Source organism: Pelophylax lessonae (genome assembly GCF_965119305.1).
Source record: "Pelophylax lessonae genome assembly, chromosome: 2".
Lineage (NCBI taxonomy): Eukaryota > Metazoa > Chordata > Amphibia > Anura > Ranidae > Pelophylax > Pelophylax lessonae.
Window position 1 is genome coordinate 387,134,949 of NC_138769.1, and position 13,729 is coordinate 387,148,677.

The following is a 13,729-nucleotide window of genomic DNA, read 5'->3' on the forward strand; positions in this document are numbered from 1 at the left end:
GCAGTTTTTCTATCATCATTTAGTCAATATAACTCAAAAGTTTAAGTCCCTGGGCATGCTCAATGCACATGGCAGTACATAAGTATATATACTGCAAAAAAAAATATAGGCTCCAAAAAAAAAAAAAAAAAAAAATGAAAACACAGTATTAGCATTATTTTAAAAATTAGAAAAGATAAAGAGATAAATACTAAAAAAGACTAAGAACAGAGAGACTAAACTCTCCATTTGTTAAATGATTTTTGTTTTTTTAATTCCTATTTTAGGAGCTAATTAGTATTATTTTGTAGGCTTGGTCTCTTTGGCTGGCCATAGAGGATGCATTTTTATTTCCTGCAATCACTGGGTGCAGGAAAGAAAATCACTTTATTCCCCAAGGAACACAGTCAGTATTGATGGGGCAATCCCTTCCATGGAGCCATTGTGTTCTCCTGGCGAGGTAGGGGGTGGCTAAGGGAGCGGTCCCTGTCGGGAGAACACAATGATTATTTCTAGCGGCTATAGCTGTTGGCATAGCTGTAAAAATCAGACATGCTGGTTGTACCCAAGTCGATAGATGGATCGACTTGAGTGGAATCAGCCTGCCCATAGATGGTTCAAATTTTAGACGGTCTATGCTGTACCGGCCCAGATTTGAACCATTTTTGGCTGGCTTTAGTGTGTTTTAGTACCTGTTTTAAAACACACAGTCCTATTTCAGGAGATTTTTCAGAAACATTTTTGCACATTTTCTTTTTAATGCCATTTAGTATATTTTTACATTTTATGTCTCTACTTTTTATTTTTTACTTTCTTATTTATTTATGTTTTACTGTGTGTATCATTTTTATCCCTTAGCATTTCAAATTAATTTCTATTTCATTTGTGACAACTGAAGTTCATTTTGTTATTATGTGTTTTAAAATATGTGGTCTATATTCATATGAAGATCTAGACATAATTTCTCATCATTATGACTATGTTTTATGTTGCCCTCAAAACACATTGGCTTCTTTAATATGACTTATTTACCAAAAATTACAATAATCCTGGGCTCTTTCATCTGGTTTTGATCTGATGCTCCTTTCTGTATTTCTATTGGTAGACATATGAATTGTTTACTGTAAGTTGCTGGCAAAACTGGCAATTTGTATATTTATGAGATGGGCCCAGGAAAGAGTTTGAGCTAACATGTTGATTGTTTAGCTTCAATCAACACTGATTTAATAGAAAATAAATAATATAACATATTCAACTCCAATGTAGACCCCACATATGAGAGAGTTAAAGCAGTCATAAACCCAAAACTCAAAATGTAATATGTTGCTGCTGTGTGGTGACTGCATTTGTTTTCTGCTCTTTTCCCTCTGTTTTCACCTGGTGATCTGATCAGTAACACACCTCCGCCATTACCGAGACACAACTCGGGAGGAATGGGCACAGCAGACTGCAGCATTGTCAATCTGGGGGGGGGGGGGGGAGTGGAGTGTTAATTGTATTAGCAGATTTGAATACAATAACACATTGAAGCCACTCCAGCAAATATTTTATAATCAGTTACAGCAACCCTCTTTTTTTCCCTTTGGGATTTTACATGAATAAAAAAAAGCTGATCATTTGAATCACACCTTCCAGTGGTAAATGGATTGTCTGATCCGTGGAAACTGATACATTCTGCTGGAGGGCTTGAAACAACAGACTTGCTGAGGAAATTCACCTTCCCTGTTTGTTGTATTTGTTTTGGGTTGTCATCGGAACAGAAATAGAGGGAACATCTTGCATTAGGGACATGCTAAGATGACCTCTATCTAGGAGGGGATTTCCCTTATTTTGTAGAGATTTCTTTTTAGTTCATGTTGTGTCTACAGGACAAGAAGTGTAGGTTATCTTCCCCAGTGGGACACAGTTGGCAAAAAAGAAAAAAAAATAGGGATTTAACCCTTGCCAAATTCATACAGATACATTCAGACTTTCAGTATGCGTTAAAGCGGTAATAAACCACAGCAGAGTTTTAAAAAAACAAATGTAAGGCATTTGCATAATGTGCTAGTATACATCGCATATAGCACATTATGGAATACACTGCTCTCAAAAAAAATTAAAGAAACACTTTGAAAACACATCAGATTCAATGGGGAAAAATATCATGCTGGATATCTATACTGATATGAACTGGGTAATGTGTTAAGAATGAAAGGATGCCAGATTATTTGATGGAAATGCAAATTCTCAACCTTCAGCGGGCTGTATTCATAGACACCCCAAAAATCAAAGTGAAAAAATTAAGCAGCGGGCTAGTTCACTTTGCTGAACTTTAGTTGCAGCAACTCAAAATGGTACTTAGTAAGTTTGTATGGCCCTCACATGCTTGAATTCATGACTGACAATGTCGGGGGATGCTCCTAATGAGACCACGAATGGTCTCCGGGGGTATTTCCTCCCAGATCTGGACCAGGGCATCACTGAACTCCTGAACAGACTGAGGTGCAACCTGGCGGTGTCAGATGGACCGAAACATAAAGCCCCAGGGGTGTTCTATTGGATTTAGGTCAGGCGAGTGTTGGAGCCTTCCAATAGTATTCGCTTCTTCATCCTCCAGGGACTGGCTTCATACTCTTGCCACATGGGGCCGGACATTGTCGTGCACCAGGGGGAACCCAGGGCCCCCTGCACCAGCGTAGAGTCTGACAATGGGACCTAGGATTTCATCCCGATACCTAATGGTAGTCAGGATGCCATTGTCTAACTTGTAGAGGTCTGTCCCTTCATTGCTATGCCACCTCAGACCATCACTGACCCACCCCCAAACCGGTCATGCTAAACGATGTTACAGGCAGCATAACACTCTCCATGAGTTCTCCAGATGCTTTCACGTCTGTCACATGTGCTCAGGGTGAACCTGCTCTCATTCATAGGCGTTCAATGGCAAAGGCCAATAAAGCTCCACATTGCCAGGCAGTGAGCACAGGGCCCACTAGAGGACGTTGGGCCCTCAGGCCACCCTCATGAAGTTTGTTTCTGATTGTTTGGTCAGAGATATTCACATCAGGGGCCTGCTGGAGGTCATTTTATAGGACTCTGGCAGTGCCCATCCTGTTCCTCCTTGCACAAAGGAGCAGGTACTGGTCTTACTGATGGGTTAAGGACCTTCTACGACCCTGTTTAGCTCTTCTAGAGTAACTGCCTGTCTCCTCCAATCTCCTCCATGCTCTGTGCTGGGAGACAAAACAAACCTTCTGGCAATGGCACATATGGATGTGCCATCCTGGAGGAGTTAGTCTGCCTGTGCAACCTCTATAGGGTCCATATATCGCCTCATGCTACCCGTAGTGACACTGACTCTAGCCAAATGCAAAACTAGTGGAAAACAGTCAGAAAAGATGATTAGGGGAAAAAAAAGTTAGTGGCCTTTACCTGTAAAAAACATTCCTGTTTTGGAAGTCATCTCATTGTTGTCCATCTTCTAGTGCACCTGTTGTTAATTTCATTAACACCAAAGCAGCTGAAACTGATTACCGACCCCCTCTGCTACTTAACTGACCAGATCAATATTCCAGAAGTTTAATTGACGTGATGCTATACTTTGATTAAAAAGTGTTCCTTTAATTGTTTTGAAGCAGTGTACTTACCTTAGAACAAAGCCCTCCTGCAGCACACTGTCACCACTGAGAGGGCTAACATCTCCTCACCGTCTTTCTTCTGGGTTATTTTAGGCTTATTATAGGCTTACCTGTAGGCAAAAATCACAAAGCGGGCTTTACTACCACTTTTGTTTTTCTTTTAAAATAATTAACATGTTATACTTGCTCTTGGTTTTGCACAGAGAAGCCCAGATCCTCCCCTTATTAGGTGTCCCTGCTCCTGGCTCCACCTCTGCGGCGAGTGTCCCCAAAGGAAACCACTTCCTATGGGGGTACTCATTTAGGCTCGATCTCGAGTCAGGCTGCCTGCTTCACAGAATTTTGGTTGAGAGCAATCTGCCCTGTGAAGAGGGAGAGAGCAGAGGGAGCCACTGCTTGCGGGCACAGCTCTGGATCGAGATTGGGGTCAGGTAAATATAAGGAAGGGTGAGTTGGGGGGATCCTATAAATGTATCAAAGAGGTATAGGCTTGGATGTACTTTTGTCTAGAAGAACTTGATTGCTTACCTCAGACAGCAGCTGAAATAAAAAATATTTGTTGCTGCTCATGTGTTCCTCTCAGCAGCCACACTGACTTTATACACTGTATTTACAGTATCTCACAAAAGTGAGTACACCCCTCACATTTTTGTAAATATTTTATTATACCTTTTCATGTGATAACACTGAAGAAATTACACTTTGCTACAGTGTAAAGTAGTAAGTGTACAACTTGTATAACTGTAAATTTGCTGTCTCCTCAAAATAACTCAACACATGGCCATTAATGTCTAAACCGCTGGCAACAAAAGTGAGTATCCCCCTAAGTGACAATGTCCAAATTGGGCCCAAAGTGTCAATATTTGGTGTAGCCACCATTATTTTCCAGCACTGCCTTAACCCTTTTGGGGTTTATTATATCTTTTTATGTGATAACACTGAATAAATGACACAACAATGGGTCTCAGGATCTCATCACGGTATCCCTGTGCATTTGAAATGCCATCATTAAAATGTACCTGTGTTCGTTGTCCATAACATACGCCTGCCCATACCATAACCCCACCGCCACCTTGGCCCACTCAATCCCCAACGTTGACATCAGCAAACCGCTCACCCACACGACGCCATACAAGCTGTCTGCCATCTGCCCTGTACAGTGAAATCTGGGATTCATCCGTGAAGAGAACACCTCTCCAAAGTGCCAGACGCTATGGAATGTGAGCATTTTGGTTACTCAAGTCGGTTACAACGACGAACTGCAGTAAGGTCGAAACCTCGATGAGGACGACGAGCATGCAGATGAGCTTCTCTAAGACAGTTTCCAACAAAGCAGTTGTTGCAGCAGCTGTCCGGTTGACTGGTCTCAGACGATCTTGGAGGTGAAGATGCTGGATGTGGAGTCCTGGGCTGTTGTGGTTACACGTGGTCTGCGGTTGTGAGGCCGGTTGGATGTACTGCCAAATTCTCTGAAACGCCTTTGGAGACGGCTTATGGTAGAGAAATGAACATTCAATTCACGGGCAACAGCTCTGGTGGACATTCCTGCAGTCAGCATGCCAACTGCACCTCCCTCAAAACTTGTGGCATTGTGCTGTGTGATAAAACTGCACATTTTCGAGTGGCCTTTTATTGTGGCCAGCCTAAGGCACACCTGTGCAATAATCATACTGTCTAATCAAAATCTTGATATGCCACACCTGTGAGGTGGATGGATTATCTCAGCAAAGGAGAAATGCTCACTAACACAGATTTAGACAGAGTTGTGAACAATATTTGAGAGAAATAGGCCTTTTGTGTACAAAGAAAAAGTCTTAGATCTTTGAGTTCAGCTCATGAAAAATGGGGACAAAAACAAAAGTGTTGCATTTTATAATTTTGTTCAGTGTGTAATCTCTTGCCACTTTTCAATGGGATTTGTCTATTGATTACTCCAGAGGTGATGCTACTGGTTTGAAGCTTTTCTCACCAACGTATAACTAGAGTAATCAGTATTCCAGAGGCATGTAATAAATACATAGGAAGGATAATATGATGAATGGTTTCTACAAATTGCCGCAAAAGCAATAAATCCAGATTGATCCCATCTAAGCAAAGTGTGTATGAGTATAAAAACAAACATCACACAGCTTTACAGATGCCAATCTGCTGGGCTGCAGTTTTCAAGAGCAGACATTTATGGCTTCATGCCTGGAATAAGAATTACAGCAACAAGCTGCTTCTGAAACATCACAAGCTATACAGGAATATTATGGCCTAGTCGATGTAGTGATAATCACACAGAAAATCTGCCACAAAGAAATAGAAATACACGAAATGCATTTACATTGTAATACATTTCCTTTTCTGCTCGTGTATCAACAGACACATTTTACTGGTTATGATATGTAGTGGTCACTGTATTGTGGTAACAGGGAGCTATTAAATAGTTTGCTCATATATTAATATGCGCATAGAAAATATTTTTGCTTTAATATGTATCAGATTCTTATAAAGCTAATTTATTTTTCTCTACAATTATATTGACTTAACTTAGCTGTAATGAAGTATGTTCCACGTCATGCAGGTAGCTGGATCCTGTAGGAATCTTCTGTGCAGGGATGCCAGTCATCTTCCTGTTAAAGCAGTAAAAGAAAAAAAACGCAAGATAATAACATACTAGCACATTATGAAATACCTTTGAACGAAGCCCCCACAGTGGGGCCCGGTCACCACTGAGGGAGCTGACATGTTCCCTCTGCCTTTCCACCAAGTTCGCTGGCTCCGGCGCTGTGAGTGGCTGGAGCCGCAATGATGCCGCATTCGCGCGCGGGAGCCCTCCATTCCCGCAAGGAGCTCTGAAGTTCCGGCATGATACGCCAGACCTTCAGAGCACATGCGCCTCTGATGTCAGCAGCGTCATGCAGAGTGAATATCGCCTCAACCGTGCAGGTTCAAGAGATATTCATTTTACCTACAGATAAGCCTAGGCTTACCTGGTGGTAAAAATCACCAAGCGGGGTATACAAGCGCTTTAACTTCTAGTGCTGCGATGGGTAATAGCTTTGAATATTTGAACAGAACAGCAGTGAATATAGTCTGACAGGGACCCACCCCCTCCTCCTCCACGGAGAAAAGTTCATTCATTATTTATATTGCACGTAGCACAATCTCTGAATGGGGGAGATCATCCCCTTCATCTGAATCTCCCCCATTCAGAGATCGTGTTGCTCAAATATTAAAAGCTGTTAAAACATTTGCAGTGCCTGAAGTTTAGAGACAGGAATAGTACCGGTATCTTTGCACAGATTTCTACAGGATCCAGCTGCCTGACAAACATTGGGCATACTTCATTACTGGCTATTAAAGTGGTTCTAAAGCCTTAAAGTAGAAGTTCACTCTAAAACAAAAATCTGTAAATCTACAGGTATGCACATTCTAAGACTAACCTATCTAGCCTTGTAAAGAAGAAATCGCTATACATACCTTTTCTGAAGCTGATCTGGTCTGGTCAGATCCCACACTGAACTGGTGCAGAAGAGGTGGCCAACAACGGAAGTCCCATAGTAACTCTATGGGTTACGTCACTTCCCATTCATTTCCCAGCTGTTGTTGGTTGTGTCCTGCACAGAGCTTCCGCCGCTAGAGACCGGACCAGCTTCAGAAAAGGTATGTATAGCGATTCCTTCTTTACATATTTTAGTTTTAAGGTGAACTTCCACTTTAAGGTTTTTCTCCTTAATGCATTCTATGCATTAGGGTGAAAAACCTTCTGTGCTGCAGAATCCCCCCGGCCCCCTCTTATTCCTACCTGAGCTTGATCTGATTGAGCAATGTGCACGAGAGCAGTGACTCTCGTCACTGTCCTCCTCCTCCCTGGTCAGAATATTAGCAGTGGGAGCCATTGGCTCTCGTAGCTGTCATTCAAATGCTGTGGCGAGGCAGCAGGAGAGTGGGCCGACTTGGCTGTTCTGTGACATAAAATGCATTAAGATAAAAACCTTCTGTGTTTAGAACCACTTTAACCTCTTCCGGACCGCCCCACGCATATATACTGTGACAGGGCACCCCTCCTTCACAAAATCATGTACCTATAAGTGATTTCTAGTCTAAGGTCTGGGGCGTGCATAAATGCCACCGATGACCCACTCCTGCTGTGAATGGACACAGCGGGAGCCAATCAGCGGGTCCAGCGAACCCCATGTTTGCTAGCATCCCGCAATTGTTCCTGAGAAAGGCAGAACGGCGGTCTGCCTATGTAAACAAGGCAGATTGCAGTTCTTTGAGAGGGGAAGATGGAGATTTTGTGCTTCTGCTAAGCAGGAATCTCTGTCTTCGCCCAGTCAAAGCAACCCCCACACTGAAAGCACTCCCTGGGAACACATTTAACCCTTTGATTGCCCCTGATGTTACCCTTTTCCTGCCAGTGTCATTAGTTACAGTGCATTTTTTAACACTGATCACTGTATTGGTGTCACTGGTCCCCAAAAAGTGTCACTTAGTGTCAGATTTGTCCACCGCAATGTCGCAGTCTTGCTAAAAATCGCTGATCACTGCCATTACTAGCAAAAAAAATAAAAACAATAGAAATCTAAATCTAGCCCACAATATAACTTTTGCACAAACCAATCAATTATTGGGATTTTTTTTGCCCAAAAACGTGTAGCAGAATACATATTGGCCTAAATTAATGAAAAAGTTTTATTTTTTTTATTGGATATGTTTTATAGCATAAAGTAAAAAATATTGTTTTCTTTTCAAAATTGACGGTCTTTTTTGTTTATAGCGCAAAAAATAACCTGCAGCGGTTAAAAAAAAGTACATTCATTTTATTTGGAAACAGCGTCGCACGACCACGCAATTGTCAGGTAACGCAATGCCGTATTTCAAAAAATGGCCTGGTCATGAAGGGGGGGAGGGCCTTCTGGGGCTGAGGTGGTTACTAAATAGAACATCACAAAACATAGTTTGTGCCAATGATATTGTCATAATGGAAAAACACTTGCAGAGTGAATATATGATTGAATAAGTAAGACTCCTTGCACATGGAGTGTTTGGCTGCTGTGCATGCAGGCCCAGCATTTTAGTGTGCCTGGGAGGCACAGGTGCAGTGTCAGCCCCACTGCCTGTAGCCTGTCAAAGTCTAAGGCCCCTTTCACACATGTTGTCTTGTCTGTTTTTTTCATCCATCCGTTGACACATGGAAAATGGATATCAATGCAGCTCTATGGAAAAACGGATGTAAATGGATGATCATCCATTTACATTCGTTTACATCCGCATCCGTCATCATCCATTTTTTTAAGCTGATCTATTTATCTTCTGTTGAAAGAACGTATTGGACGAAAAACAAATGTAAGCTGACAAATGGTCAGTTTTTTTTATCTGTTTTTGCATTGGTTGTGGATGTAAAAAAAAAACTGATAAGCACTGATGAAAAAAATGTTAAATACTTCATCCATTTTGACGTGACTAAACTGATGAAATGCATGGTCTGTATGTGTGAAAGGGGCCTAACAAAGGCTGAAATATTTTGCGGCTCGATGGGGCTGAAAGGTGTACTGTGTGGTACTCACGATTAGGGCCCTATGCGTTCAAGGATGAAAGCCCAGAACTTGGATAGTCAGCTCCTTCAAGCCACAGCATATTTTCCTGCATTGCATTAGCAGTTCATTGAGTGTTTTTATTTGTTGCCTTTACCCCTAGACATATGGTGATTATTTTCCTATCTGACATCAATGGACAGCAGTTTCAAGAGGAAATATTGACGAACCAGACTAATTGCTTTTGTCCTGATGCACAGATAAGTGTTATTATGTGGAAAGTGCTCTTGTGTGCCCCAGTCTGTGAAAAGTTTATAAATGGCATTAAAGGGCAACTTTACTTATTTCAGTGTAATTTGTTCTAATTTTGTCTTCAGCAAAACCAATGTAGCTGAAATTTATATTTCCTTGAGTGACATTTTGGCAAAATACGTTGGAGCCAAAAGGAGAGTAAATTTTGGTAAACGTTTGCCCAAAGCCAAATCATTTTGCTACTCATCCCTAATTATGATTAGTCCATGGAGAATTTTACATATGTTCAGACATAGTATAAATTGTCTTGGTCACTGCATAACAAATATATTGTCAATTAATAAACAAAAATATTGCTCTTTCCAGTAATTATTTTCCACATTTTACTGATCTGACTCCAATGACGGAACCCTGAATGGTTGCTAGGGGTTACTGCATTTTGCAAACCATCATTGCTCTTCTTTTGTTTTTTTTTTTACAGTGTTCTTTTATTCTACCAAGATGCAGTCTGCATATGTAAAGGCACATTTGTGTGAATACAGAGCTTTGTTGTAGATTCAGTCAGTACTCTGAGTAAGGGCTCATTTACAGGAACTTCATGCTATTAAGAGTGATCGGCAGCGGATCACTTTTCAGTTAGCGTTTGGCAGCCACTGGGGAAGTGTTCTGTCCTTTCCTCACCACCTGTTTTAAGCCAAAAAAATCCACACCACTGTGCTGTAATGTGCGCGAATGTGACCTGTATTCGGCGGGTTATAGTGCCTGCTGAATGTGAACGGGGGGCTGTGGGTGAAATTTTGTTGCACTGCAATGTTTTTTTATGCACATGTACTTGCATAAATAGCCTTTTGCAGCCTAAAAGGAAGCAGTTTAGGAATGGTAAGGATGTGGCTCAACCTCCTGTTTTTGCTACCTACCCCCACCTCCCCCAAACCATCGCTGTACACATAGCCTAACTGTGAAAATAGAAGTAACTGAGCAATACCCATTGGCCATTGTATTTAATCTTGAAAGGCCATAAGCAGGTTCATTTTTGAGCTATTATGAGATATTGTCAAATTAAAGTTGCAGTTATTTATTACAAATATACTTTTAAAGCTGAACTCTAGCCAGATATAAATTAAAATTATAAAACAAATTAATGCAGCTTTGTGATTAATGCATTATTAAATGTGTTTTTAATGCAAGCAGTGTACATACTAGAATATTAACTGATATCTACTTCTTTCAGCTGCTGTGAAGCAGAGCTGGAGTGTGTGAGGATGAAGCAGTACAAGCAGCCAATTAGTTGATGTGCTGGCAAGCAGCATGCTGAAAGGGGCAGATTGACAGAGAGATGAGCACATCACTGTGCTTTTTCTCTTTTCACTATCCAATCACAGGAAGGGGCAGGTCCAGAATGACCTGGGCTCAGAGGAAGTTGGTTGGATGAGGCTGGCCATCAGAGATTTAGCAGCAGAAAAATATGCACTACGGTTAGATCTCTGGATTGATGTTGAATATTGCAGCAAAAAACTTTTTGCTATTTTATCTTTTTTTAATGCGCTATCCATTTTTATCTTATTTTATACTGGAGTTCTGCTTTAATTTAGGTGTAGATTCTCCCTATATGTACTCAAATGCATTCATATAGAACATTGTCTTGTGTTTGAAAAAAAAAGTAATGAATATTGATTTAATTTCAGCATCTTTGAAACCTAGTACAGATGGTATGTATGAAGGGTATCGTGGAACAAGCACAGTTTGTCCAGTTAGAAAAGAGGTGAGAAGAAAAAAAGTTTTTAAAAAAATTTGCAAAAATCTGTACATTTTAAATTTACCAGGAAGCAGAGGAATATGGCTGCTTCTGGATCTGGCCTCTTTCTAAAAATTCTAGTTGCCTGGAAGGTTTGATAACTCACTGGTTCACTTCTTTACAAGTCACTGACCTGGAACATGTTTGCACATCAAGAAAGTCAGGGAAATATCTGAATTCCTCATCTGCTTGCTTGTTTTAAAGCAGGAGGGTCTGAATGAGAGCCAAGCAACTAGCATTTTCAGAAGAGGCCAATAATAGGAGTGTCCCTGTTTTTTTAATGACAAGTTTTCTTTAATAGATTTTGGTAGTTCTACCTAAATAACCAATTTACGTTACCATTTGAAATGTTGAATCTACCACTGAGCTGAAATAGCTGCATGCTATTATTCTATGCACTTTGGATACATAATTGTCTGCCTTCTACAAGTACACATATGCTGCATCAAGTACTAGAGTTAGTACTCCAGCAGCATTGTCAGTATTAAATGTTTCTTTTTCCTTTTTACAATGTTCAAGACTGCAAAAAATGCTCGGTCTGGTGTATACTTTACGTGTGTTGATGCGTGTATTTATGTATATTTAGTTTGCAAGGCGTATGCATGTAATTTCAGTTTAGTGGCTAGAATATTCATTTGTTCTAGCTACTAGACTAAAATTACACACATATACAGCACATGCACATTTATGCATGCATATGTGTAAATCAAAGGTGTGTGCAGCCTATTGCATTAGGATGACTACATTGTTGAATGTTACTGTATTCTTATGTTGTATTTACTGTTATAATCAGCTAGAAACGGTCCGTGAAGATCCAGCCAACTCCGAGCCACTGATTGTCTTTGATTTGGAAACCAGTAACACTCAGCAAGTTAGTAGTAATTATTGTTTCTATCTTTTTTAAACTTAATTTATATTATTTTTATTATGTGAGTGCTTTTCTTATTTCAGAAAAGTTATAAATGTAACTCTTGAGATATTTTGACAGTGGGCATGCAGGGCCACTGATAAGGGTTTAGCACCGGCCCTCCTGTACCGGGCCTAAGCCAGCAGGGGAAAAGGAAGTAGGCAGAAGAGGGGTTGATTGGTGCTGCTGGAGGGCTGATACATGAAACTGATCCCGTGTGTGTCTCTCCTTGCAACAGCTGAAAGCCTTTTTTTCCTCCTCTCTCTCCCGCCAGCTTTCAACTGCTGCAGGGAGACACACATACAGGGGATTGGTTCCTGTAATTTTCCCCTACCCCTCCATCCTCGCCACACCGATCAACCTTTATGTACACCGTCCTCTAACTGCCCGGGGCCCCGTTTGCCCCCAACCTCACATCACTGCCAGCTTCCTTTTTCTCCTCACTTGACAGCTGCCGCTGCTGCTTTCAGAGTGGAGAGCGATGGGAGGGGGGGAGGGATATGTCATATTTACCAACCCCTTCCCTTTGTCAATGTACCGATTACTCACTGTGTTTATTCATAACGGAAGCAAAGTAGTAGTATGCTTTAGTTTGTGAATAAACAGGAACTTCTACTGTTCACTGTCCAGTGCAGCTGAGGCTGTAGAGAAAGGGATTGAGGAATGTACAGTATTCCCTCTTGTCTCTTTCTCTTTTTTAAAGATGAGACATTAGGGGTCTGTTTAGGCCCCTGATATTTCACCAAACTCCCCCCAACCCCACAGAGTTGTGTAATAAATGAATAAAACATAATAATTACAATAAAAATGTTTTAAAAATAATTAAAAATGTAAAAACATAAATAAATTGTGAAAGAAAAAAGCAAAAACATTAAAGGGTCATTCACACAGGTTCTGTGGACCATACAGTGTGAATGAGTGGTTTGTACAGATGGGCCCCCTGTTACCCTTTGAGGACACAGCGGCTGTATGAATATAACTGCAGGTTCTAATATGACAGATGTGCAGGTGTGGGTAAATGGCCCCAAATGCAGACTGTCTGTATTCGGGGCCATACACCTGCATCCACGTGCCTGTCAAATTAGGACCTGTAGCTCTGTTCATAAAGCTAATCCATCCACATTGAGTAACAGCCTGCCTACACACAGTTCCAGTCGCATGAAAATAAACAAGAAAAACAAAACCCTGATTCACACTGTACAGGCCACATTGTCCATGTGAATGATCCCCAAGACTTTATTCACATACATTTATTTATTGAGTCAATACAGTTTTATCTCTTACATTTAGCAGAAATATTGTAAGTTATTTTGTGTTTGTATCTGCTAATAATGGTTTTATTGTATAATTTTAATATTTGCGATCATGTGGGCATGCCCCATGTTTTGGCTTCCAGTATAGAAGTACATATATTTTTGTCAATAGTACCAGGTTAAGCATTGTTTTTTACCTTGGATCAGAGAAATAAGTTTAGTTTCTGAGCGCATGTTGGTTAAAAGAGAAGTATGGTTTTAGTTTTTCTTTGAGAATTATACTAACCTAGGTGGATGCTGTATCGGTCCCCCTGCGCCCTACACTGTGAACCGAGCGATCAAGCAGTCAATCGCTCTGTTCTGACAGCTTCCTGAGCAGAGAGCTGCTGACTGTCAGTCAC

At 40.9% G+C, this 13,729-nt stretch overlaps 1 protein-coding gene across 2 annotated transcripts in view; it reads left to right on the plus strand.

Annotated features, from left to right (window-relative positions):
• REPS2 (RALBP1 associated Eps domain containing 2) overlaps positions 1 to 13,729 on the plus strand; it is a 281,085-nt gene that overhangs the window by 162,746 nt on the left and 104,610 nt on the right. For both annotated transcript variants that reach the window (XM_082248503.1, XM_082248502.1), the window contains exons 9-10: positions 11,059 to 11,135; positions 11,962 to 12,039. In XM_082248503.1, coding sequence (XP_082104629.1) covers positions 11,059 to 11,135; positions 11,962 to 12,039 — 155 coding nt within the window. The remainder of the gene's footprint in view (positions 1 to 11,058; positions 11,136 to 11,961; positions 12,040 to 13,729) is intronic.